This window comes from Musa acuminata, chromosome BXJ3-5, assembly GCF_036884655.1.
Source record: "Musa acuminata AAA Group cultivar baxijiao chromosome BXJ3-5, Cavendish_Baxijiao_AAA, whole genome shotgun sequence".
In the NCBI taxonomy this organism is placed as follows: Eukaryota; Viridiplantae; Streptophyta; class Magnoliopsida; order Zingiberales; family Musaceae; genus Musa; species Musa acuminata.
The window spans coordinates 3962448-3985594 of record NC_088353.1 but is presented as its reverse complement, the minus strand read 5'-3'; the positions used below and the strand labels follow the sequence as shown (position 1 = coordinate 3985594).

The 23147-nt window shown below is 40.7% G+C and overlaps 4 protein-coding genes across 5 annotated transcripts; all 4 read right to left on the bottom strand.

Moving 5' to 3' along the window:
- Positions 1 to 4089: 4089 nt before the first annotated feature.
- Positions 4090 to 4881, bottom strand: LOC103984576 (bZIP transcription factor 27). Its single transcript, XM_065152934.1, has one exon. The coding sequence runs from the start codon at positions 4879 to 4881 to the stop codon at positions 4090 to 4092; it is 792 nt and encodes a 263-aa protein (XP_065009006.1).
- Positions 4882 to 5268: 387 nt separating this feature from the next.
- Positions 5269 to 9900, bottom strand: LOC135638733 (CSC1-like protein At4g35870). Of its 2 annotated transcripts, XR_010496705.1 has the most exons (3): positions 7237 to 9900; positions 5808 to 5963; positions 5269 to 5708 (listed from the first exon to the last, which is right to left on the bottom strand). XR_010496705.1 is itself a non-coding variant. In XM_065152060.1 (1 exon), exon 1 carries the CDS (start codon positions 9556 to 9558, stop codon positions 7210 to 7212), a length of 2349 nt encoding a protein of 782 aa, XP_065008132.1. In that variant the 5' UTR covers positions 9559 to 9900; the 3' UTR covers positions 7176 to 7209. The 2 variants fall into 2 exon arrangements, 1 of the variants encoding a protein (XP_065008132.1); XM_065152060.1 differs by lacking the exons at positions 5269 to 5708; positions 5808 to 5963 and having other exon boundaries at positions 7176 to 9900.
- Positions 9901 to 11615: 1715 nt separating this feature from the next.
- Positions 11616 to 12897, bottom strand: LOC103984578 (uncharacterized). Its single transcript, XM_009402099.3, has 2 exons — positions 12439 to 12897; positions 11616 to 12349 (listed from the first exon to the last, which is right to left on the bottom strand). Exons 1-2 carry the CDS (start codon positions 12453 to 12455, stop codon positions 11989 to 11991), a joined length of 378 nt encoding a protein of 125 aa, XP_009400374.2. The 5' UTR covers positions 12456 to 12897; the 3' UTR covers positions 11616 to 11988.
- Positions 12898 to 15744: 2847 nt separating this feature from the next.
- Positions 15745 to 22946, bottom strand: LOC135638639 (serine/arginine-rich splicing factor SR45a-like). Its single transcript, XM_065151849.1, has 7 exons — positions 22810 to 22946; positions 22695 to 22714; positions 17313 to 17423; positions 17119 to 17218; positions 16906 to 17055; positions 16268 to 16337; positions 15745 to 16124 (listed from the first exon to the last, which is right to left on the bottom strand). Exons 1-7 carry the CDS (start codon positions 22810 to 22812, stop codon positions 15907 to 15909), a joined length of 672 nt encoding a protein of 223 aa, XP_065007921.1. The 5' UTR covers positions 22813 to 22946; the 3' UTR covers positions 15745 to 15906.
- Positions 22947 to 23147: the final 201 nt, after the last annotated feature.

Here is a 23147-nt window from a genome sequence, read left to right as displayed (position 1 = left end):
CGTGATCATCGCATGTCATGGTGGAGAAGGAAGCGTCGGCTTTGCGTTTCGTCCGACTCACTATCAACTCTGGCAGCAGCAGCAACGAGACTCGTTTGTCCACTGCAACTACAGCTCATACATCTGAGACGCTTGGTTGTGTTATCTGTATCCAACCCGATGCATGCATGCCTTTTCCTATTGCGTTTGTGATTTCGGAGCTAATTACATATGGTTAAAATATTTATATCAGTTTTATCGATGATATATATATATATATATATAATTAATTAACATTAGATTATAGACTCCAGAGTGATAGAAGATGGCATCGCCCCCCTAGCTCATGTGCTCCAAATCCCGGGTGTCGCCCCCCTCCATTTGTCGTTGTAGCCATCGTCGTAGTTAGTGGAGTCCATGCCGATGCTCGTTAATTGGCCACAAAATCTCTTATTGCAATTAGTGGCTCTTGCCATCGTGCTCGTCCTTATAGACGACAACGATAGGCTCATTGTTGTGAAAATCCTTAGCCATGGCAGCAGCCAGCTCATCAAAATTGACTACATTTGTGAGTGTCGGGAGTCGACGGCTGCATCCGTGCTCCAAATCCCCGATGTTGGCTGCTCTCCATCCATTGCTACAGTCGTTGTCACAACTGGTGGAGTCCACGTCGGCACTCGGTACCCTCAGATGCAACCAATTTCAATGAGCTAGCCCCTGCCATGGCTAGCGGCTTTCATGACAATGAGGTCCTCACTATTGACTATGAGGCCGAACATGATGAAATGCTCAGGAGTCGCTAACCGCGATAAGAGATTTGGCGACTTGTTGATGGGCGTTGACGTAGACTACACTAGTTGTAATGATGACTACGACCATAGATGGAGGGAGGTTGACGTAAGGGATTTAGAGCATCTGAGTTGGGGACGACGTCACCATTTGCCACCACCGAGTCCTATCGAACATTAAAATTATCTTTTATCATTTTATTTTTATATTTTTTTGATAAAACCAACGTTGTTAGCGTAAACGAATCTAGATATTTTACTTTCATAACTATATGAATATCAATATAATTTTTTAAAATATCGAAACATTAAAGATAACTAACTATCATATATAATTATTAGCCTGCGATTTTGTCTTTTGGATAACGACAATTAATTAGAATCGGATGATCACATGTTTCCTAGTCGACTGTCGGGTGGACAATTATGTGCGAGATTTTGATGAGCTATGGATTTCTTACGATCTAAAATCCGTTGTCGTGTGACTGTTCTCTCTGAACAAGAAAAGGTGTCCATCTTAGTCTCGATGTAATGTTTCTGTTGTACTATGCTTGTGCAATTCCAAGCTCGTACGATAGTTTACTTGCATGATACTACAAGATTATACTAAGTAGATATGGTATGATTTAGATAAAACCAATTAAATCTATGATGAATTATAGTATACTCGAGTTTGAATTATCTTGATTAATAAATAATCGATTTTTTTATTCATAAAATTTAGCTTATCCAATTTCATCATCCCCTTGAACATTGAGCGTTGGAGTTTGAAATATCATATCTAAAATATTATTTAACAATGATGTATCAGATCAGCTAACATAATTAGTAGGAACTTTGATTGTTTAAGTCAAGTTTCGTCTTTACTATTTATCTTTTAAATAAATTTTCGATTATTAACAGTAAAATAAAAAATAATAAAAATAAAATCTAACTCTTCCTTTTAATTGAAGTAAAGCTTACCCGCCGCCGTGTAATCCAAACATAAACGTTAGGACGAAGAAACCCGAAGAGGGTGACTCCCCAACACACACCGCACATGTTCTCTTTGGTGCCGAGGAGACATGCATCTGTTCCTTAAAAGCACCTCTGCCGAGCTTTACCTTCTCCGCGAGCTCACATGGACTACGTTGCTTTTGTGTCGCGAACCATGGAGTTAGCAGCGGGGACGAAGCAAGAGTTGGCAGCCGAGGAATGCTGCGTTTGCTTGTCGAGGTTGGAGGAAGACGAGTACGTGACGCGGCAACTGCCGTGTGGCCATTTGTTCCACCGAGAATGCATTGGTACTTGGCTGAGCTCGTGCAACCGGAGTTGCCCTCTTTGCCGCCGATCCGTCGACGTGAAATCCACGAGCATGGCGGCACAGCAGCAGCAGCTCACCGAGGAGCTGGTGATTTGGTTCTCTTCCTTCCATATTCCTGGCTTCTAACAACAACATGCATATAGTTTTAGCTCTCTGTGGCTTCTAACAACAACATGCATATAGTTTTAGCTCTCTGTCTCCTGTCATTCGATGAGTTTAACTCTCTTTTTTACGCATTGCAATCATCCCATGACGAAAAGAATAGAAGATAAGAATAATTATTGAATAAGTTTTATTGAATAAATGAAAATGCTTCAATACATTAACATATTCCCTCTCCTATTTATACAAATTAGGAGAAAAGATTTCCCTTAAGAGGATTTTCAATAGAGAGATTTCCTCGTATAGTTAGAGAAATCTTATCTTCTATTACCCCGAATATTTTTATAGGTGTATATGATTAAGCAATATTTCATAGTATTCAGATTAATAAGAAAATATTCTTTTCGTAATCTATTGTTGATGTGACAATGCGATTTATGTCATCTTACGGCTTTAAGTATCATCATCATCATCATCATCATACTATCGGTGTGAAATATCCGTGCATCAATAGTATAATATTATCTGTTGTCGCACAGCACCTTAAACTTACTCCCATCGTGATCATAAATCGTCAACAAACTTTAAGGAGCATGTATCATTGGAAGCTCTCGACAGTCGACACGTAGTTTCGGTAGGACGGGTCTCCCCCTTTAAGTCAGTGGAATCTAAGATTGCAGATGGCTCCCTCCCCACTTTGGGTAGTTGGCAGTCTAAGTGAGACCATAAAGGTTCACAGAGAACCTGCTGCCCCATGGCGAGAAGACGGGTAAAGGAAGGAATACAAGGGGGTGGCTTGATGAGCCCCCACATGTGTTGTGGTTAAACAAATCATAGAACAGATGGATGGATATAAATGTATAATGAGATAATAATAAATATCCACATGCATATGGAGAATATAATATTTATTGGCTTTCATTTGACACTTGATCTTGACAAATACGACGAACCTACCACGATGAGGTTGAACGAGTGATCAAAATTTTTTCTCTATTAAATTAATTAATATATTTATTACATACGATAATATAATATCATCATTTAAATTTTAGTTTTTCTAATAAACAGGAATTCATTAAAATCATTGCAACGTCATCGCTGTAGTCGGAGGACATCCAAGTTGCGAAACCGGGAACGGCGTCCATCGTTTCACACCGGTGGACGGTGGAAGTAGCCAATGGAGGGGAATCCAAGGACAAAGGCAGGACCCACGTTGGTGATGATGGCCTTTAACAGTCCCACGATGGAGGTGACGTCCCATCGGTGCATGCACTGTCGTGGGCTTTTGTCCGGGCATCGGACAGTCTCCCCTCTCCTCCCCGCTGAAACTGGAGCGGCTTACCCAAACCCTAGACCGGTGCCATCCGTTGCGTACGAATCAATCATCTCGCACCATGACGCTTTCTTTTATCATTCCCATCCTCATATAGATGTTTACACTGTTTACAAAAGCAGCGATGCATACGGAGTATACTAATGTACACTGTGAAGAAAAGAGTGGGGTTCCCTACAGGAGGTATACGTATACCATTTCTGCACACCATTCTCCTTTGATACAACATCATTGAATTTTGTGCAGAAGAAGGGGGGCAGGGAAGAGATAGAGAGAGGGGAGCTACATGAGTGGTTCGAGGATCTCCGTTATAGCCTGCCCGCATGCGGTGAGATGTTGTTCTCCTTTCTCAAAATGGTGCAGTTGAGCTCCTCCGGAGTGTGTTCCTTTTGGAATGCTTGCCAGCCATTGCCAGACGTAGCTGCCCACGAATCCAGCAAAAGAGAACATAAATCTTACCGTATTCCCTCCACACGAGAATGACAGAACTGACCTGGAACGATTGATACAATGTATATATATATATATATATATATATATATATATATATATATATATAATAAAATATATTTATATATGTATCACCTCGTCGAGTTCTTTCTGTAGGCTGGATTGCTCCTCCAACAGTCGAGCAACCTCCAGCTCCAGCTCATTGATATAAGCCTGTGATCAAGTTGGAAAGCTCGTGGTACAGTGAGAAGCCAGGAGCCAAGACATTTTAAGCAAACGGAGAGAAGGATTGGAGGAGATGCCTGTTTCCTCGCGCGCGATCGGGCAGCGGACTCCCGGTTCTTGATCATGCGCTTGTGCCGGAGGTCGCCGCAAGCAGCGGGGTCCTCCGACATCGCCTCCTTGGAGCAGAAGGAGAAGAGGCCGATGGGCGAGGGCGGGCGGACCATGTTGTCGGAGAAAGCAGGGGAGATGAAGGAGGCGCGGCAGCCGTTGGAGCTGGAGTTGGAGTTGCCATGGGCATCGGACCCCATGAGCTGGATTTCCAGACGAGGGCTCAAGCTGAGGGCAGTAGGGGGCATGGTGGAGGGCGGCAGCGGCAAGTTCTTGGCGGCGGCATGAGGCCTATTCATGGGTCCTGCAAGGAAGTCCTGAAGGATGATGGCCCTGAAGGAGGGTGAGGCGGTGGGAGAGTGGCGCTGGTGGTTCAGAGGTGTGAGGAGCCTTTCCTGGTGGTGGAGGCTGCGGAGACCGATGTCCTTCCAAACCTCCTCCATGGTCCTCCTCTTTGGTGCCTGTGGGAGGAGACTGGAGGTGGTCGACGAAGGTGAGGATCTTGATGACGATGAGGAGGAAGAGGAGGAGGACGCCACCCTGTTGTTAGTGCTTCCATGGTGGTTGTTGCCTTGCTCTGAACGCCACATGACAACGGTTCTGAAGCGTGGCAGAAGCCGAAGAGATGCGGTCTTTATGGTGTGTCCTGGTGATGTGAAAGAATGGACGGTCCAGGCCCAGTCCGGCCCAACTTGGTATATAGTAACCCTGCACCATAAAAAAAGAACCCGGTTTAGCCCGGTCCAGGCCCAGCCTTCTCCTAGCCTAGCTAAAACAATTCCTTTTCGATGCATAAATAAATTGAGAGAAACCCTTTGTACACGTAAAGCAAAATATCATAAAATATTACTGAAAAGCTTTTCTACAACTTCTAATCGATGATGATCATGTAATGTGTAATGGAGCAACTTACTGTTGCGTCAACATATAACAATCTAGGCGTGAGATACATGGTTTTCAAAATTACAATCATCACATATCAAATCAATGTAAAGTTGGATTATGTAATAGAAGTGATGATGTCAAAGAAAGAAAACCAATCAGGCCTACAAGCAAACTCAATTTCTGCAAATGCACACGCAGCATCGGCTTATTGTTCCAGTGTAATGAGTACATCGTGAGACTAAAGGTTTAGTAATGGCTGAAAATTCTGAAAGCAGTTTCAGAGCTTTAATTATCAGAAGATGGGTAAAGTATACAGTATCGTGGTGGTTCAATTCGATCCAGATATGTCACCATTATAAGCCACACCTTCCCGACACTATCTCACAAGCAACACAAATGCACTTTTCATGACTGTCCGTCCTTGGGGACAAAACAACTCGTCACTAATGAGGAAACATCTCTGTGTCGCCAAAGTTTAGCTTTAGCTATGAGAGCTATCTCGTCCTTCAAATTCTTCATTTATAGCTTAAACCTGTAAATACGACATGATTTATCGATTTACATCCTTAACTTGAAGGACTATTTGCAGAATAAAAATAACGATAATAATAAAGATTCAGAAACACCATACAGTGAGTCAGGTGGTTGGAACATGGAATCTGCAATTGACATTTTCTTTTTCTATCTCCAGTTTGCCTTCATGACAGATTGTTTTGTCCTCATATTTACGGTGATTGAATCTACAATTCTGGCAGCTTCCTTGTCACCTTCTCAGGTCCATTAGTAACTGACAGACAGCAAACCAGAAAGTAAAATAACAAGACCAAGAAAATTATGTCCAAGTAATAACTGATCTTTGAAAACACCATGCTAAAACACAGTAAGCACAACTTAAAAGCTTTACCTACTAACTCTAGCAGTTGGAAGGAACTTTTCTGCTTACGGATCCCCAAGTTTTAAATGCCAGCACATAACCTCAGCAAACAAGTGGTTCTAATTCCAACAAGATCAAGCCGCCTTAAAAGATAGATTTAACACTACAATTGTGAGGAGACTCACTGCTATCGCTGCAAATACCACAAAATTTAAACACCCTGGTACATTTAACTGGTAGGACAGGACCAAATTTACCAGTACAACTTGATTATTGTTTCACTGTTTGATGGGAAAACAAGAGGGAAGTTTTGGAGTCCAACCACAGGTACAACTATGCTAGCGCAATCAACCAAGCATGCAGCATTAAACCAAGTGCTTTTAAGCCACCAAGGATGCAGCTACATGTTGAAACCAACCACTGAACAATAAACAATTGAGTGCTGATTTTGTTTGGACTAAGCCGCATGCAGTTTTATACAAAGAAAAATGTAGGAATAAGAAATGCAAGCTTTGCACAATCCTGTATTTACTTGTATCTTTGCATATAGACAATATTAATAATTGAATTTGCACCATTTGCATGTAACATAATGAGAAAAAGAAGCAAGAGATGAAGAGGAAGTTATAAGTTCCTAAGAAATACTGTAAACACATTGCAACTCTTATTGAATAAAGTGTGCTTTGTGATTCATATTTCAGCAACCAGATTAATATGCATATGAGGAATCACAAATGGAAAGCAGAAGAGATCATATTGAGTGCAAACTTCATGAGAATGATAGTGAGTAGTTCACAACAAAATTGTCTACTTTGAGAAGCCAAAAAGATCCTACTTACAGAATTGAATTAAAAGATAGTCCATCGACCTCATTGATGAGAAAGATGAAATGTCACAAAGTCATGAAACCACCAAGTGAGCCACAAACAAAATATAAGTTTGGTGAGTCGCATAATGTGCAGTTGTAAAACTTCGGATCATATTTAGAGTTCAATAAGGAAATGACAATTTTTTCGCAATTTTACAGACCTATAAAGTATTTAAATGCTGATAGTGCGAAAGAATGCTAAACCAATAAAAGAAAAAAAAAATAACAATCATGATTTGAATAATCACAAGCTGGTATGAAATTTCAGAATCTATCAAGATTGATATACATTCAATTAAATTCAAGGTTTGAGAAAACCTCATAGTCAGTTTTCCCATCTACAAAGCTATCGATGTTCTGCATTCCTTCTAATAAAGATGGTTGAAATCCATCAATTCTGGAAGGGAGCATTTTATAGCATAATAACAACCCAAGAATGAAAATAGCCTGCAGCTTTGTAGAGTCCCCCTGAACAGTGAAGAATAGTAACATCGACAGAAGAAACAAGACCACACAGAAATGCATAATACACAATACCCTGTCCATCAGCTTCCCATCATTACCAGCTGGAAAGCCTCGAGCTCTGTACACAAACAAGAAGTTGTACTTGTCCACCACATAGCGGTAACCAAAGTAGACAGCACCAACAGGAACCACAAGCGGGGCAAACAAAGAATAGATCATGGTCAGCGCAAAGATTGTCAGGTTGAAAGCATAGTACTGTGCAAAGTCAAATGTCTGCTTTGGGACATGGAAGCTCCTATTCACAGGGTACACAGAAAGATCATGTTCCTCAACCCCATTTGAACCATAAGTGTCCTCTCTCTCTGACACAAGAGGCATCCTTAGATAGTTTTCTTCGCCATTCTCTTCAAGTGGGTAGCCATCATTTTCCTCAGGAACTAGCTGAACCATGTCATTTTTCCGAAATTTCTTCAGTATGTTCTTTATCCAGGGTACTGGAGCCAAGAGATCAAAGGATATCCCCAGAAAAGTGCTTGTAATCAGAAAAGCGAGAGAGGAGAGGCATGACCTTGTAAGGAATGATGCACTCATGTACTGCTCGATACGCCTGCAATCTTCTCCATCCAAGTAACATTTCCCCATACCAAGTATTGCACCCTCCAGAGACGACTCAACCATTGCACGCAGAAGAATGAGATTTACCAAAAAGAAGCAAACCATTTTAAGCAATGCAGCTCTTTGCTCCCTAGAAACAGTAAGATGGCATTCAAACTTGGAAAGGTAGGACAGGGCAGATGGTATTATTATGTACATGCTCACAAATATAAGGACATTAGGCAAGAACTGAAGGATAACAGCCCCAAGCCAGCTCGAGCCTTCAAACCAAGTTAACCACAACTGAGCATTGTCCACAGCCTCAGCATTGATAATCCTTGCAGCACTCTTCATCGCATTAATCACTGCAAGAGGTGAACTGCAGAAGAGAAGCATCAAAAGAAGGCAACCATTCACAGCTATCTTACGCATTCTCAGTGAAACCTTGCTCAAACCCAAATGATTCCAATATATATCGACCGCAGGCGGAGCCCTCTCTACCCTCCATCGGTTCCGTCCGAGTTGGAGTTCCATCACAGGGAAGAACTGCCCAGTAGGTCTCCTCTTTCTCTCGGTTCTTAAATCCCTCACAGCCTTGTTGGTGGTGTAAACATCCTTAAAAACAATGAATGCAATTCCAGCACCCGGTGCCCGCCCTTCCTTGTAATCCAACAGTTTGGTTTGCAACACCGACCTCATATCGTGCAATTTCTTCAGCCTCTCTTCCTTTGTAAGGCCCAACTTTACAACAATCATTGCCCACGCCTCTTTGGCTCTCCTCCATAGTTGATGCTGATTAAGCTGGCTACCGAATAGGTCATCATCGGACAGGCTTGGGGTTCCAATACGAGCTTCCAAGGAAGAGATCTCATTCTGGACCTTCGTCCACTTCGCAGCAAGATATTCCAGGGTGCACAAATCGAAAGGCACGATCACCCGGTAGACCTTCCCTGGATAGCGGTGCTGAAAGTACTCCTCCAGCTGGGCTTTATTGGCAGCTAGGCTTTTGGGGATCCCCTGCACCATGACGGTGAACATCGAGACCGATCCCGAATTGGGGTCGCTAGGGTGCCGGTTCCCGTCACGGAATCGAGTGATCCTGAGGTCATCTTCCATCCGAGAGATCCCAACGTGGGCAATGGCGACCACGATTGCCGCAAGAAGGAAGGGGAGCCAGAGCAGCGGCGAGCCTGGCCGGATGTGGGAGATGGTGGTGCGAGCAAACTGATCAGCGAGGGGCGCCGATCCGGCCCAGAGATTGAGTGGCAGCCCAGCGCAGAGGGCAACGAGAGCGACAGCGAGGAGGATGGCGAAGCTAGCGCGCTCGATGAGCAGGAATTGAGCAGCATCGGCGCCGCAATGGAGGGCGATCTGGGCGGTGGTGGCGTGGTAGACGGCGAGGAGCTTGGAGGCTAGGGCGGAGAGGCCGGGGGAGCGGCGGTGGTCAGACCGAAGCTTGACGAGAAGGAAGAGGAGGAGGCAAGAGGCGGCGCCAGCGGCGGAGATGTTGAGGAGGTACTGGATGCTTCCGTACCAGACGGCGGGATCGTCGGGGTAGGGCGGGGGCGCGGCGGTCGCCATCGATGATGAACTCGAAGCGGAGGTCAATGCGAAGGAGCGATTCGCCTCATAGGACGGGGAAAGAGAAGGGAAGGCGGGGCCGAAACCCTAACCCTAATTTTGCGGGACGAGAGCGCCTGTGAGAGCGAGCGAGAGAGAGAGAGAGATCGGGCAGAGATGATCTTATCCGCCAGGGAAGGGGAGGAGGATCGCAGGAATGCGGAGGGCGTGGAGTCGGCGTTTGGTTTATTACCTATCACCGTGCCGGGAGGCGTATACCTCGCGTCGGCGTCCGGTTCCCCCATTTGATTCAATTTGGACTCGGTTTGGCTACTATTTTCCGACCCATGCTATTTTGCATGACCGTTCAACCCCATACCCGGGCCGGTTCTTCTTCTTGATGGCAAATTGCAGTGGTATTCGATCGAGATTATATACCTACCAATAATATTATCGGAGATCTAATCGACACGATTTTTTGTTTCTGATAAAGCCTCCTATTTCCATAATACGAGTCTAAAATTGTATTTGAAATTTTGATGATGAAATTTTTTTTTTCGATGGTAGAGGATATTAGTATTTCATATCTTATTTTCTATAAAAGATTACAGTAATGATTTATTCGACAAAGCCTCTTTGATCGTCAAATTATTATGTATTAAGTGTTAAAATTCTTCAAGTATTCCTTTACTAAGTTTAGAATATATCATATATCCGATATGTTGATACGGTAGGTCTTTACTATTGATAATGGTTATAAATTAATTAATATTATTATTTAGGATCTCAATCATTATTATTATTATTTAAAATAATTAAATTACTTTCTTATCTTAACTTAGGTGGATATCTTATATAAATTTGATTTTTTAGAATGCATCAAACACTTTATATATGTTTTCATTTTGAATAAACATATCATATACAAATAAGATATTTTGAGTATTTTGGGTTATGAAAGTAGGGAGCAAATAAAAAATGAAATAGAAAAGAGCAAGGCTGTGAAATATAGATCTCCACTGAGGTTGTCTTCATTACAAAGGTAATCCTCATAGTCCCAACTATTTCATCTAATACTAATCCCAGCTTTTGTAAATGTATTCTAATAAGAAAACCAGAGTTGGATTCCCATCTCTTGCAAGGACCTTTTGGGCATGAGTTCTAACACAACTAAATTCCGACCGGTACTTCCTCGTATCAGCAATACTCGTAAAGTACACAAGTAACATTATGACAATCCATACACACACATTATAGGATCGGTTTTTGTGTAAGAAATTCTTTTTTTGGGAAGTTATATAAAAAAGGACTCTTCCTCGTTCTTCGTCGAGCCTTACACGATAAGAGAAATGAGGATTATCGTTTTGTTATCTTTCTTAAAAAATTAAAATTTTTAATTTAATTTATGTTTTTTTATATGCTTAGATTAAATGTTGTATTTAGTTTGAGATTTTATTTATTTTCAGATTTTGAAATTAAACATGAATTCATGGTAGATGGATTTTATGATATTTTATCGTTATTTTTAACTAGATTGAATTGATATGGCATGCTGATTGAATTAATTATTTGATAACATGTCGAATATTGCAATCAACATAATTTAATGTTTAAATGAGACTGATTATTACATTTGTTAATTAGTTTTAATATCACAAAATTGAGGGTTTGATTCGATTAGGTTTCTCATGCGGTCTACTGGACTCAGTCAACGCAGCTCCATTAGTAATGCTGTTTATTTTGCATTTGGAACTAATCATCCACCAAGAGATCCATAAAAACCTCAGGTACAAAATTGTAAATGAAATATTCGACATACTTATGTATCTTCATGTTTTTTGGTTTGTTCATTCTTTGCATAGTAAAAGATTGACAGTGAACTTAGTAATCTTATTTTCTTTCGGTCTGGATCATTTTGAATCATTTGTTATGTGTCCATTCAAAATTTGTAAAGTCTGTTTGTAATTTGTATTGGTTATGAAGTATTTTTTAAAATATTTCTCTATGGATTCTGAACGAGGTATTTTATCTAATTTATTTTTTCTATAATCTGAAAATAATTAATTACAAACAAAATCTAAGAATAATGGAAATTTACTATAAGAAACGACATGCTTGATACATGAGAAACATCTCTAGAAATAAGAAGAGATAGCCACAGAGAACACAATTCGAAGGAGGAAGAAGAAGACATTATTATGCAATGTAATGTCTGCCTTTTCTTTTCTTTTTTTTTCCCATGAATTATAATAATGATAACAAAAAGATAAACCAAACCTAGAAATAAAAGGCAAACAGGAGACGACGGACGGCCTTTTGCCGTGAGCATTACCCGTCTGTATCCGATGGACACACGAAGCGCACAATCGAGCTCCCGAGTAACCAATTCCTGATCTAAATCACCAAAATCATGCATCGATAGGTTCTCGACGCGGACCTGTGATCATCATTTCAACAGTAGGAGATGTTGAGGGCCTTGATCTTGAATCGGTACCTGGGGGCGCGAGGGACGGTGTGGCCATGGCCGAACCCAAACTGGCCGTGGCCGCGCATCGCGGGAGGCCCGTCGTCGTAGACGTATCCGAGGAGGTGGCCGCACGTGTCGCAGAGGAGGCGGGTGCGTTTGCGCTGGATGCCCCAGTAGTTGGGGGTCTCGAAGAAGGGCTTGATCCGGTCCTCCTTGGCGAACTGGAGCCGGGCGTCGTCCACCCATGAGAAGGAGAAGGTGCCCTTGTTGCCGGCCTCGAAGTGGGCGTCCGCCGGGTAGAGGTGCGCCGCGCTCAGATTCAGATCTGCCCCGCATCCCGCGCACCTATCAACGATGTCGCACACCGTCAGCCCCACACTCCAAACAGCCACGCGATTGATTCACAGGGAGGGAAGAGAATCGAGTTGTTCTACCGGTAGACTGTGCCCATGCTTGATGTCGGATGGGAATGGTTTGGTCTGAGCGGCGACGCCGCGTTGTCGGTGAAGGCGAGAGGAAGGACGAGGAGGAAAAGGAGGAGAGGAGAGGAGAGAGAGAGAGAGAGAGAAGGCGACGACGTGAGAGAAGAAGGGCAGCAAAACGACTCTCGGCTTGTGGTCCCTACAGCTTCTCCAACAACGAGCGGAGGTCAGTGAGTCAGCCATAAATCGGTAGGGAAAGTGTTGCTCAAAATATAATTACATTAACAAATACCTCTAAATTAATTCGAACATAATAAAGTACTCATTTGAAAGATAACCAAGAAATTAAGAAATGATGCATACCAAGAAATCTTCTAATTAAGGATTAACAAGAAAATAAGTTTCTTTAAATATTTGATGTACCTATTAATGGAATTTTATTATTCCAAAATTTTGATGTATTGATTTCACTGATTGTATCCTTAAAAAAAAAAAAAAAACCAAGATTTTTACATTTTTTTTTATCTTGAAATAATTTGTGATTTTAACTTCAAATACACCTCCTTTTCCATCTTAAATGGTCTTATTATTGTCCTTGGGAATGTGGCTTTTCGTAATAGAATGAAATACAAAATCATTTTCTCAACTGGAAAATGATATTTTTTATTATATGTAAATTGGAGTATGTCATCTTTTTTTTGTGTGGTAATTATAATTAAATTTAAAATAAAAAATAAGTTGATTTAGATCGAATGATCTAATTAAATCGTATCACTGGTATTATTCTCCCCTTATCTTTAAATTGACAAAAATATCCAAATAATACCATACACGACCTCATTTAAAATCTATCCAAGAAATCAGAATTACAAATCAGAGATGATTTTATGTAAGAACTCTAATTTAGGATTAACTATAAAATAATTCTAATTTGAAGGTAATGCCCAGAAGAAACTCGAGAATTTTCTATTCTGACGTGGCAAGGAAAGATCTAACGAGATTTTGACTACAGGGCATGATTTGCGATCAAAATTTCATCTCCCCGACACAAGAACTAACAAAGCTACGAAGCTACAGAGCCACTATCATCATGTAGTAGCAGAAGGAGATCCGCTGCTTATCCTAAATCTCTTCCGGTATGCTTTGAAGCTCCGGCCGCCACCGGCTCCGACACTGACCCTTGTCGCCTCTTTTCATGTGCCACCTGCGGAGGGAGCGCAGCACCTGCTCCATGGTCGGCGACGCCGCCAGTCGATGACCAGCAGCACGGGCGCTCCGCTCCTGCCCCATCGCCGCCACCATCTGCTTCAGATGCTTCTTGGTCACCACGACCTTGACGTGGACCCCGCCGCTCTCGTCTTCCCGAGCGACGACGCTCCCAATTCTCGGGCACATCGACGGCAGGAAACCACCATCTGTCCTCGGCATCTCTTCTTCTATCGCCAAGCAACGCACTCTGATCCTGGGCGAGAGGGTTTCGGCGTATATATATAAGGGATGAAGGACAGCTCAAAGATACCTGTAGTTGCGAGGGAATCTGCGGGCCGTATAACTTGTGATGGCGACGGAGAACAGGGAACACCGCCGCCCTACATCACGTGCCTCGCACTGCCCGCTGTGAACGCGTCCCCTGCGACGTTCTTGCCGTGTCCACACGTGTTAGCCTCTATCCAGAGGCGGCTAGGAGTGGATTACGTTGCCAAACATACACAAGGACACGATTCACCTGCTTGTTAACGACGTGGTGGACCTGTGCATTCGGGGATAGCGACGTACGACGGCGACGTAACAGCAGCAGCATCGATGCATGTGGAATCCGTGCTTCCGAGCGATTTGCTCAAATCACTCCTCGCGACAGATGGAATCTCTGTGCGACCAATCAACTCGTTGGGTGTCCACGTCGAACACGTAGCGTTGGCTCGCAGACGGAAGACCCATCGCCGACTGACGTCACATGGCACAGCCGGGACCCGCGGGCGGAGGACCGTTGGCATGTGTTTTCTTCCGCAAGCATTGCGTGGGTTGGGATATGAATGCGCAATAATAATTGGATCTCAAACACTTTTCTCCTCCTAAGAAAGATTATGCTCTGATAATGTTTGACCACATAGAGAGAAGAAGATGAGTTCTCGTACGGGCGACGGAAGAAGGTCGAATGCTTGCTTGTATTTGTGCTTCAGGTTCTCTGCCCACTTCCGCTTGACCTCCCTCGCCCCCATCACAAGGAACAAGTGCAGGCCAACATGGACGTGAACCAGACAAAGCAAAACATACCATTGCCGTGTTCTTGGAAATCCTATTGAAGTACTACACGCTTGCCGGACCTCTGAAACCGTGAAGGCTCGTCATGAATTGTTGGGGGTAAATTGATTGCCCAAGAGCAGCCGTACATATTAAGCGTCTGTTAGCCATGTCAGAATCAGACTGCTAGAAATTGGTCACTGACTGCGGGTTTCTCACAGAAAGGTGTGACAAAAACACCTTTTTTGGCCAACATGAAAGGTTTTGAAGAAAGACGATAGTCTCCAAAGTATGCAGCCCATATATGGAAGTTCCTACTTGTTTTTCTACTTGGTCGAATGACAACTGTGAAGGCAACAAGGCAGGCAAGTATTTCTTATGTTGGTCTAGTAATATCAGCACATTTTTCACAGTTTCAAATGAAATCAGCTCCTTCAATATACTGAGTCCAAATAAAAACGAGAGTTCATAGTTCTGTTGCAAATGAATGTAGACATCGACAGACAAGAAACAAACTAATGGAAGGCAGGAGATGGCAGTTAATATATCATTGACCGACCTGACTAAAAAGACAATCACTTGCGCCAAACAAATATTGAGCAACAATAAGAGAATAGGGGCTAAGCTAACAGAGGACCACCGACACTAACCACAAAATGGATCATTCATCAAGGAGAGAGTCATTCAGCAATCAAGCACATATTTGAAACTGGTGAGTTGCATACCTTCAGATTCAGCGTCAGCTTCCATCTTCGGTGGATTGCTAGCGTCAGTTCAACGGCCTTTATGTCAGGAAATTGGCAGATCGCAAATAGAAGGCATCTAATTCAGATGGTGCAGTAGGACTGTCCATTAAGACATCAGCCCTTGAGATATGTTCAACCACTAAGCAGGGTAGCGGATCTTGGTCTACAGCACTTCACTGGTGCAGTACAAAATGTAGATCAGGATCCACCAGGTTCCACTGACCCGACCATCTCACTAAATTTTAGGTCATGCAAACAAGTAATGCATAGTCAATAATACATCAACAATCACCTGTCTATTCGGCAAAAGAGTTCACATCACGGACATTAATTACCAGCCAAGAAAGCCCATTTTCAGGGTTAATCTAGCTATAAGACACACCCATAGGTTATGGAGAACTACAGAGTATGAGACTCCTCAGTTACACCACAATTAGTCAAGAATATAAAAACAGTTGCAGATCCTAATCATAATATATAACCCACATCATGTTTACCTGGCATATCCATTTGCACGACGGCCATAGCCCCTATCTGGAGAACGACGAGGAGACCTTGACCGATCCCTTCTTGGCCGACCACCATATGGTGACCGATGGGGAGAATAATCACGACCACCTCGATAGGGTGAGTGCCTTGGAGATCTACGGTACCCACCATCATAATCATCACGACTATGGCCTCCACGATACCTTCCACGATCAAAGCGAACTGCCAAAACACAAGAAACTAGTGAAGTGAATGGAAAAGGACAGTTAGGGATTCACCGGTCAATGAGAAGAATGAGTTACGGGATCCGCATGTTATGGTTCATGATCAATCAGAGCGGTAAAGATTCTTAAGAAAAAGCTCACTGGTATCTCGGGGGTTCTTCAACCCAAGGTAGTTTCCAGGTGTAGGTGTTCGTGCCCTTTTCCTCCTCGACTGAAAGAAAAAAGAAAACATGAACTTTCACATGTTTCCTCCAAATTTACATTCTCCAAAAGTGTATGAAGCTGCATACTTCAGACAAAGAGAATGAAAAAAAGCAGCAAAACAGAAACATTCACTTAGTAAATGACATCAATATGTGACATGTATGGACAAAACTGGCCGTGGAAGGCAAAATAAACCAACAATAAATAAGGTTAGATAAACAACCACATCAAGGCATATGACTAGCAGCATCATTAGATGAATGCCAGGTGCAAGGTACCATAATGCCCGATTAAGAGTTGGTACTGTCCATTGATTTAGTTGCTGAGATAGTTGAGGGTGAAAGCTAATTAGTTGATGTGATGCATGGAAAAACTGTTAGGCTGGCCATTCATCAAGCTGTATGACTAAAATTGAAAGGATGAACTCATCATCTTGAATGCTGCAACAGGGCTGATTGTATTGTCTTCTGGATTCGACCAAGAACCTCCAAGTCAAAAACAGAAAACAGATAAAGCAGAACAAAGCATCTTTCTATCATATCATCATGTCTTGGCACAGTGTTGCATTACTTTACCTTCTCAACAGTGATATATCGGCCCTCCAAAACTGACTGATTGAGATATTTGATGCAACGATCAGCACCTTCAACTGTATCCATCGTGACAAATGCAAATCCTCGAGAAACACGTGTACGTGGTTCGACAATTAAATAACATTCAGACACCTGAGAAACAATAGAAGTCAATTCCATCTAAAACTGACAAATAGAGTTTCATTCACAACACACCTTTCCCTCCCTTGAGAAGTGACTCTCAAGGTCCCTTTCTGTGACTCTACTGGACAGACCCGTCACATATAGTGTATTTCCAGGATTTGTTGCATTAGGCCTGCCACATAATGTTGTCTTTCTATTAGAATCGAACAAGGAATACTCAAACCGAACCCTTAATTTTACTGTATTTAAAAAGCAAGCAATGTAACCTGTCTCGGCTTCTTGATCGAGATCGAGATCTGTGAATAGGAGATTGAGACCTAGATTGAGACCGACCCCTGGATCTAGACCTGGGCGGTGACCTTGACCTATAACGTTCTCTGTCAAAAAAGGGAATTGTAAGTATCTAAATAGTTTCATTAAGAACCAAAAAAGAATTGAGGCCTCGAATAAGTTGGTTCAGTTATTAGTAAGAGCCTTTTGGTAGAGAACATTAAATCAGTCATTGCAAGAGAAGATGTCAAATTCCATGTCATGAGAGCAGTTTCAATAGCAACAAAAATGTTAAAAAATGGGAAACAAAGTATCAGAAATCCAGGCAGGTTAAGAAATTGTTACACATGTTAGATGAATAGCCAAAGAGAATAAACATCAAAAGTTCAAATCATCAACTGGCTGTATTAAAAATGTAGTACAACATACCAATTATTTCCACCAACAGAATAATTTTATCCACTTAAAGAAATATGCAGCCCAGCTCAGATACAATGAACACAAAAGCCCCAGAATGTTCATGAAATCATGATAAAACAAAGCACCCTCTTTCTTGTCCCTCCCTCCATCCACCTCTCTTTCCTAGCTTTGCCTTCTTTTCCATACATATGGGCCACTGACTGCTAACTAAATAGTGCTGTCTGTCTCTAGAGAATAAAGATCTGCATGAGCATCTTATTCTCTTCCTATGTGTCAACTAAAACCCTATCAAGTAGAAAACCTGAGAAACTAAAAATGAGATAAATTATCATTTCAATTTCATCGGATGTCTCCAAAGAGATAAATTCAAGTATTAATGAAACAGCCATTGAAAACCAAGGCCTTATACTTCCATAATAAGGAAAAGGTCAAATAAAGGCCTATCTGGTGCAGCATCAAAATTTCAATTTAGTTCCAAAACTATGGGTAAATGATGAAGCATAGTGTAGAACCTGCAAATCTTGTAAAGGATCAGATACACCACATAAAGTGTATTCAATATGTGTCAGAACTGGCATAACCATATTAGTGCATAAACCTTGATCAACTATTCTAGTGAATAACTGAAGGAAAAAAACCTGTGTCTTGACTAGAAAAACCACAAAGAGCTTATTTATACTCGTGTGAATATCTGGCATTGCAAAAGAAAAAATGGTCAAATATCAACTATTTCACACCAAAAAGCTTTAGCATCAGATTATAGCCATTGAGATCATCTTAAAATAAGGCATCCAAGCAACACATGAATATCAAGAAACTTCTATTTTCTTTTTTGCATTGAGCATGAATAATAACATGCTTTTGCTGAAAATAGAAGGTTCTACATAAAAGCATATGTTCAACTAGTTCAAAAGCTATTGTTTTTTTGGTTTTCAAACTTAACTTAGGTGTTACCAATATTGTCATGATCCAATAATTTAACAGACATGAATTTATTGTCTGGATCAAAATGGCCCTAAAAGTTCCTAATCCTATTGTCAAATTGAAATACCATGCAAGCCCTTTTGCTCCACCTTGTTCTACTTCTACCCTATGAAACATTTCAAATCAATGCCGCTGATAATTGATGTAATGAATGAGTTGACACCATACATGCCACCTAATTTAGGGAGGCATATAGGACCACTGGATTCCTCAGAATCCTATAGTAGGTAGGGATTCACCTCCCCTGTGAAGCACCATAATCACAACTGTTGTTAATAAGAGAATAGTGTTTGTGATTCATATTGTTTGTTTGATGAATTTTAGGTCACAATTAGCCAATCAATACATCAAACATCCAAGTAAACAATATAACTTGATTCAACAAAAAATAACTTCATAAATAGTATAAAACATACATTATTTATAATCTACAAAAAAACATAAACAACCACAATTGTTATGTTTTGTCTAAGCATGCTGTAATGACCACCAGCAATCTCTGGACCAACATCAACACCCTGATCTTCATAATCCCAATGGCAAGATATTAAGATGCTTGTATGTCCAATTCTGCTTTGTTAAGTACCCCTTGCTACGTTGTTATCTTTTATTGAATCTAAGTTAAGTCCTGATTGCAGTTGGATCTAGAATGGCAATCTTGTGTACTCATTGGATATTGTTCTACCAAGTGTTGCTTCAATCCAGAGACACTATCTCTCCAACTGTGCCATAAATCGACATTTCAGGTGGAATCTTTTACTATCAACCATCTAAGCATGCTACCAAGTGGCCACATATCTTATCTGTAGATAAGCACTGGAGTCATTTTGACATAACTGGATTCTTACATAGCAAAAAGAACTCACTGGTTAGATCATTGCTAAAAGTTAGAAAGGCTAATTTACTGAACATGATTAACTGGTAGTTTTTGACAAATTAATAGGCGATCTTCTAATTTTTCTTTGACAATGTCAAACTTTTGGTAAATTGTAAAAACATCTCAGAAATAGATTTCCCTAACTAACCCTTGCAATAAAATCAAAATATGGGACGGGTAGATCTAATAATTTGATTCCATTTGTCAGCTATTAGCATTTCACCTAACGGTTGTGGCTTTCTAAGTTTGTTCGAAAAGTTTTAGGAAAATTCACTCTTTTTTCTAAATTTAATTTCATTCATCAGCTATTAATAATTGTATAATCTTTATCCATGATAATATTGTACCAATAGTTAGATTAATGACCAGATTATCATATGGATTGGAGATGGTCCAGAAAATATTAAAATATGCAACATAACAATATCCAAAGAATTAAAAAGGATAGAAATAACAGCTACTGCATTACCACTTTATAGTGTTGCACAAGCTGATATCAATCAACTTGCACATCCTAAAGATACATAACCCATAATGTATACACAACATAAGAATTTCCATAGCAACCAAACCAATCTTTTGCTTACAAAACACTGAAAAAATGTATTTGAAGTGTGTTTGTTTTGACGAACGTAGAGATCAAATTCATAGATAACATGTTGTTTAAACTCTGAGTTGGGCTAAAATTGTTAGATTAAGATTCCCTATCTTCAAATAACTTCGGGATGAATTTTAGTCCTTATTTCTACTCATTACATTATAGAGCCTTCAGTGTTGTATTTCTAGGAAAAATTCTTCATCTTATGTTCTGTTTTTGGTATAGATTGGTTTATAAGAGTCACTAAGTCATTAAATATCGAGTTTCAAAAGGTTTAAATGCAAGGAAGGATTTCAGAAAGAAAACAAAAAATAAAATTTATAGATTCTTCTTGACTTTAAGGAATTATTTAAGAGACATTTCGAGTAGCAAAACTCTTAAGCTTTCTTGGTTTTTCAGCCATGACAATCTCCTTCCTCTTATTGTCCATTTCTATCGACCCCTTCATCCTGCTTTTAACCTGTATTCCTTCTGTAGTCTTTTTTTCTACTGCCTTCTCTTTCACATCCACATGCTTATGACTTGCCCAAACAAAATAAAAACTGATATACGATGATGTGAGTCTAACACCATAGGTTGAGGTTGTATCATCATTCCAAAAGAGATAAGGTCATTTGCTTGTATCATCACTCTTAATTAGGTTCATTCTTGCACAATCTCAACCATGGTTCCTAATACTCATCCAGCCGATATATACTGACCAGAACTTCCTTATCCAACCAAGGACCTAGACTAAACCATGTGGCTTGGAACTGATTGATATTTTTATTTTTCAATAATACCAAGTGGTAGAGATAAGCATAACACCTGGTATGTCAGTTATCGTACCAGTCCTACAGTGTGTCAGAACTGGCATTGGACTAACATTTAAAAACATGATCTCAACTACATCAAATCTTAAATGGTGTGCTTTTTAGTAGTCAATTCAAGAACATATTCGTCTTGTGATCTTATCCATTGACCAATATAAAGAAAAAATAATAATAAAGATTCAATGATAATCTTCCTATAATTGAATTAGCATGAAATGGTTTTTTCCATTACACCTGAACCGAAACATGCTTATTTGGATTTTAATCATCAAGGGAAGCATATGATATTTACCCACCCAATTGTAAGGAGTAAGATAGTGTTTTACAAGGATAAAAACATCTAGGTTTCAGAAACTAAAGAATGAACTCCTTAATTAACCTATAACATGAAACTAAGAACACAATGAGAGTGAAACCGACACGAAAGAGTTCCATGACTAACCATAGTTTCAAATACTAGTACAGTACCATAATGGCACATCAATATACGACCACACCAGTCAATATCAACATACAAACAAATTTTCAACATCCCTTTTGCTAGGTGTGCCAAGGCATATCAAACAGTACTGGCTGGTGCAAAATGTTCAACAAGACTTGTCATTCTGGTACGAGCATCAGAACTGGAACTTCAAACCAAAAACCGCCATACCACCTGAAATGGTACAAAACAGGCAGTATATACCAGTCTGAGTGTGGATCGGCACACTGACGACTCCTGTTTTGGGCAATCTGATCCAAATCATATATAAAAATCTTGATTCTCCTCCTCCACTGCTGTCTTCTTCCTCTTCCTCCACCACTTTTTTCTTCCTCCTCCTCCATTGCTTCCCCTTCTTCCTTCTTCCTCTTCCTCTGCTACCTCTCCTTCTTCCTTCCTCTTCCTCCTCTTGTTCCTCCACTGCCCCTTCCTCTTCTCCCTAGTTTTCTTCCTTTATGAAACACTGATACGCACCAGTGTACCAGAAATGATTGGTATGTACCCATCTGACCAGATCATTGAAACGGGTCCCCAAAACAGCGATCCTTAAAACCTTGTACGTTACATTGTGGGTCCAACATCTTATTCAATGCTAAAGAAAATCCAAGTCCCAAAGAACATAAAATAAGCTGCCACAGATAAATCCAGTGTCTTCATAGAGATTACAATTTAATTATCCTCCAAAGAAACATAATCCACTGAAGGATCTCCTGTACAGGCATAATCGGCAAAAAATAATTGAAAAACAGCTTCACTTGTGGCTGATTCATATTTAGGTAAATAAATTAGCAAAAAAGTCATCAGGATTGTGAATACATACATACGTACGTACGTACATACATACATATATACATAAATATACATATGTATGCATTTATTTATCACTGGAAAGATGTATTCTCTACCCAACTTCTTAATATCCCTCTGAACTCGTAAATTATAAAGATCAAGCAAACGATTGACCAGCTTATTCAAAGAAGAAAACGAAAAAAAAAAACAAAATTTAGGAAAACATTTACAAAAGGCATTATTAGTCTGATATCGACTCAAATCAACATCCAAATTGGCAATTAGGGTTTTCACCCGATTTAACGAAATTAAACGGGTGGAAACAACGACAACGGAAAAAAACGAGAGCGGTCACTAAGGAAGAAAGCTCAGAAAAGAAATCGAGAACAGGAGCTGATAAGGGATCTAGGGTTTTACCTCCTGCGCGGAGAATCCACCTGTAAAAGGAACCGAACAAGAGAGAAAGAGTAAATAAGGTGAGAGAAAGAGAGGCAGACGAGAGAGAGAAGAGAGGGTGCGAAACAGTAAGTACCATGGCGAGCAAGGGAGAACAGAGGAGCGAGGGAGGTCGGAGGACCAAATCTCCGGTATAGGTTTCTTTCGCGGCGATGAGATCGACAGATCGGAAAACTGAGGTACCCACGAGGTATTTAAAGGTCCGTTATTAACCCCGATACAAACGTTACATCCTAACTGTTATGATCGATATATATATTTATATGTCCCGTTATAAGGGCCTGTCCAACAATGCACACTTTCATCCTTATCCACCTTGTTGCACAAAATTATATACACGAAAGCCAAAATGGAGTTTGTCCATATATTTATCCTATAAATATTTCTAAGCATTATATACACTTCTTCAAATTT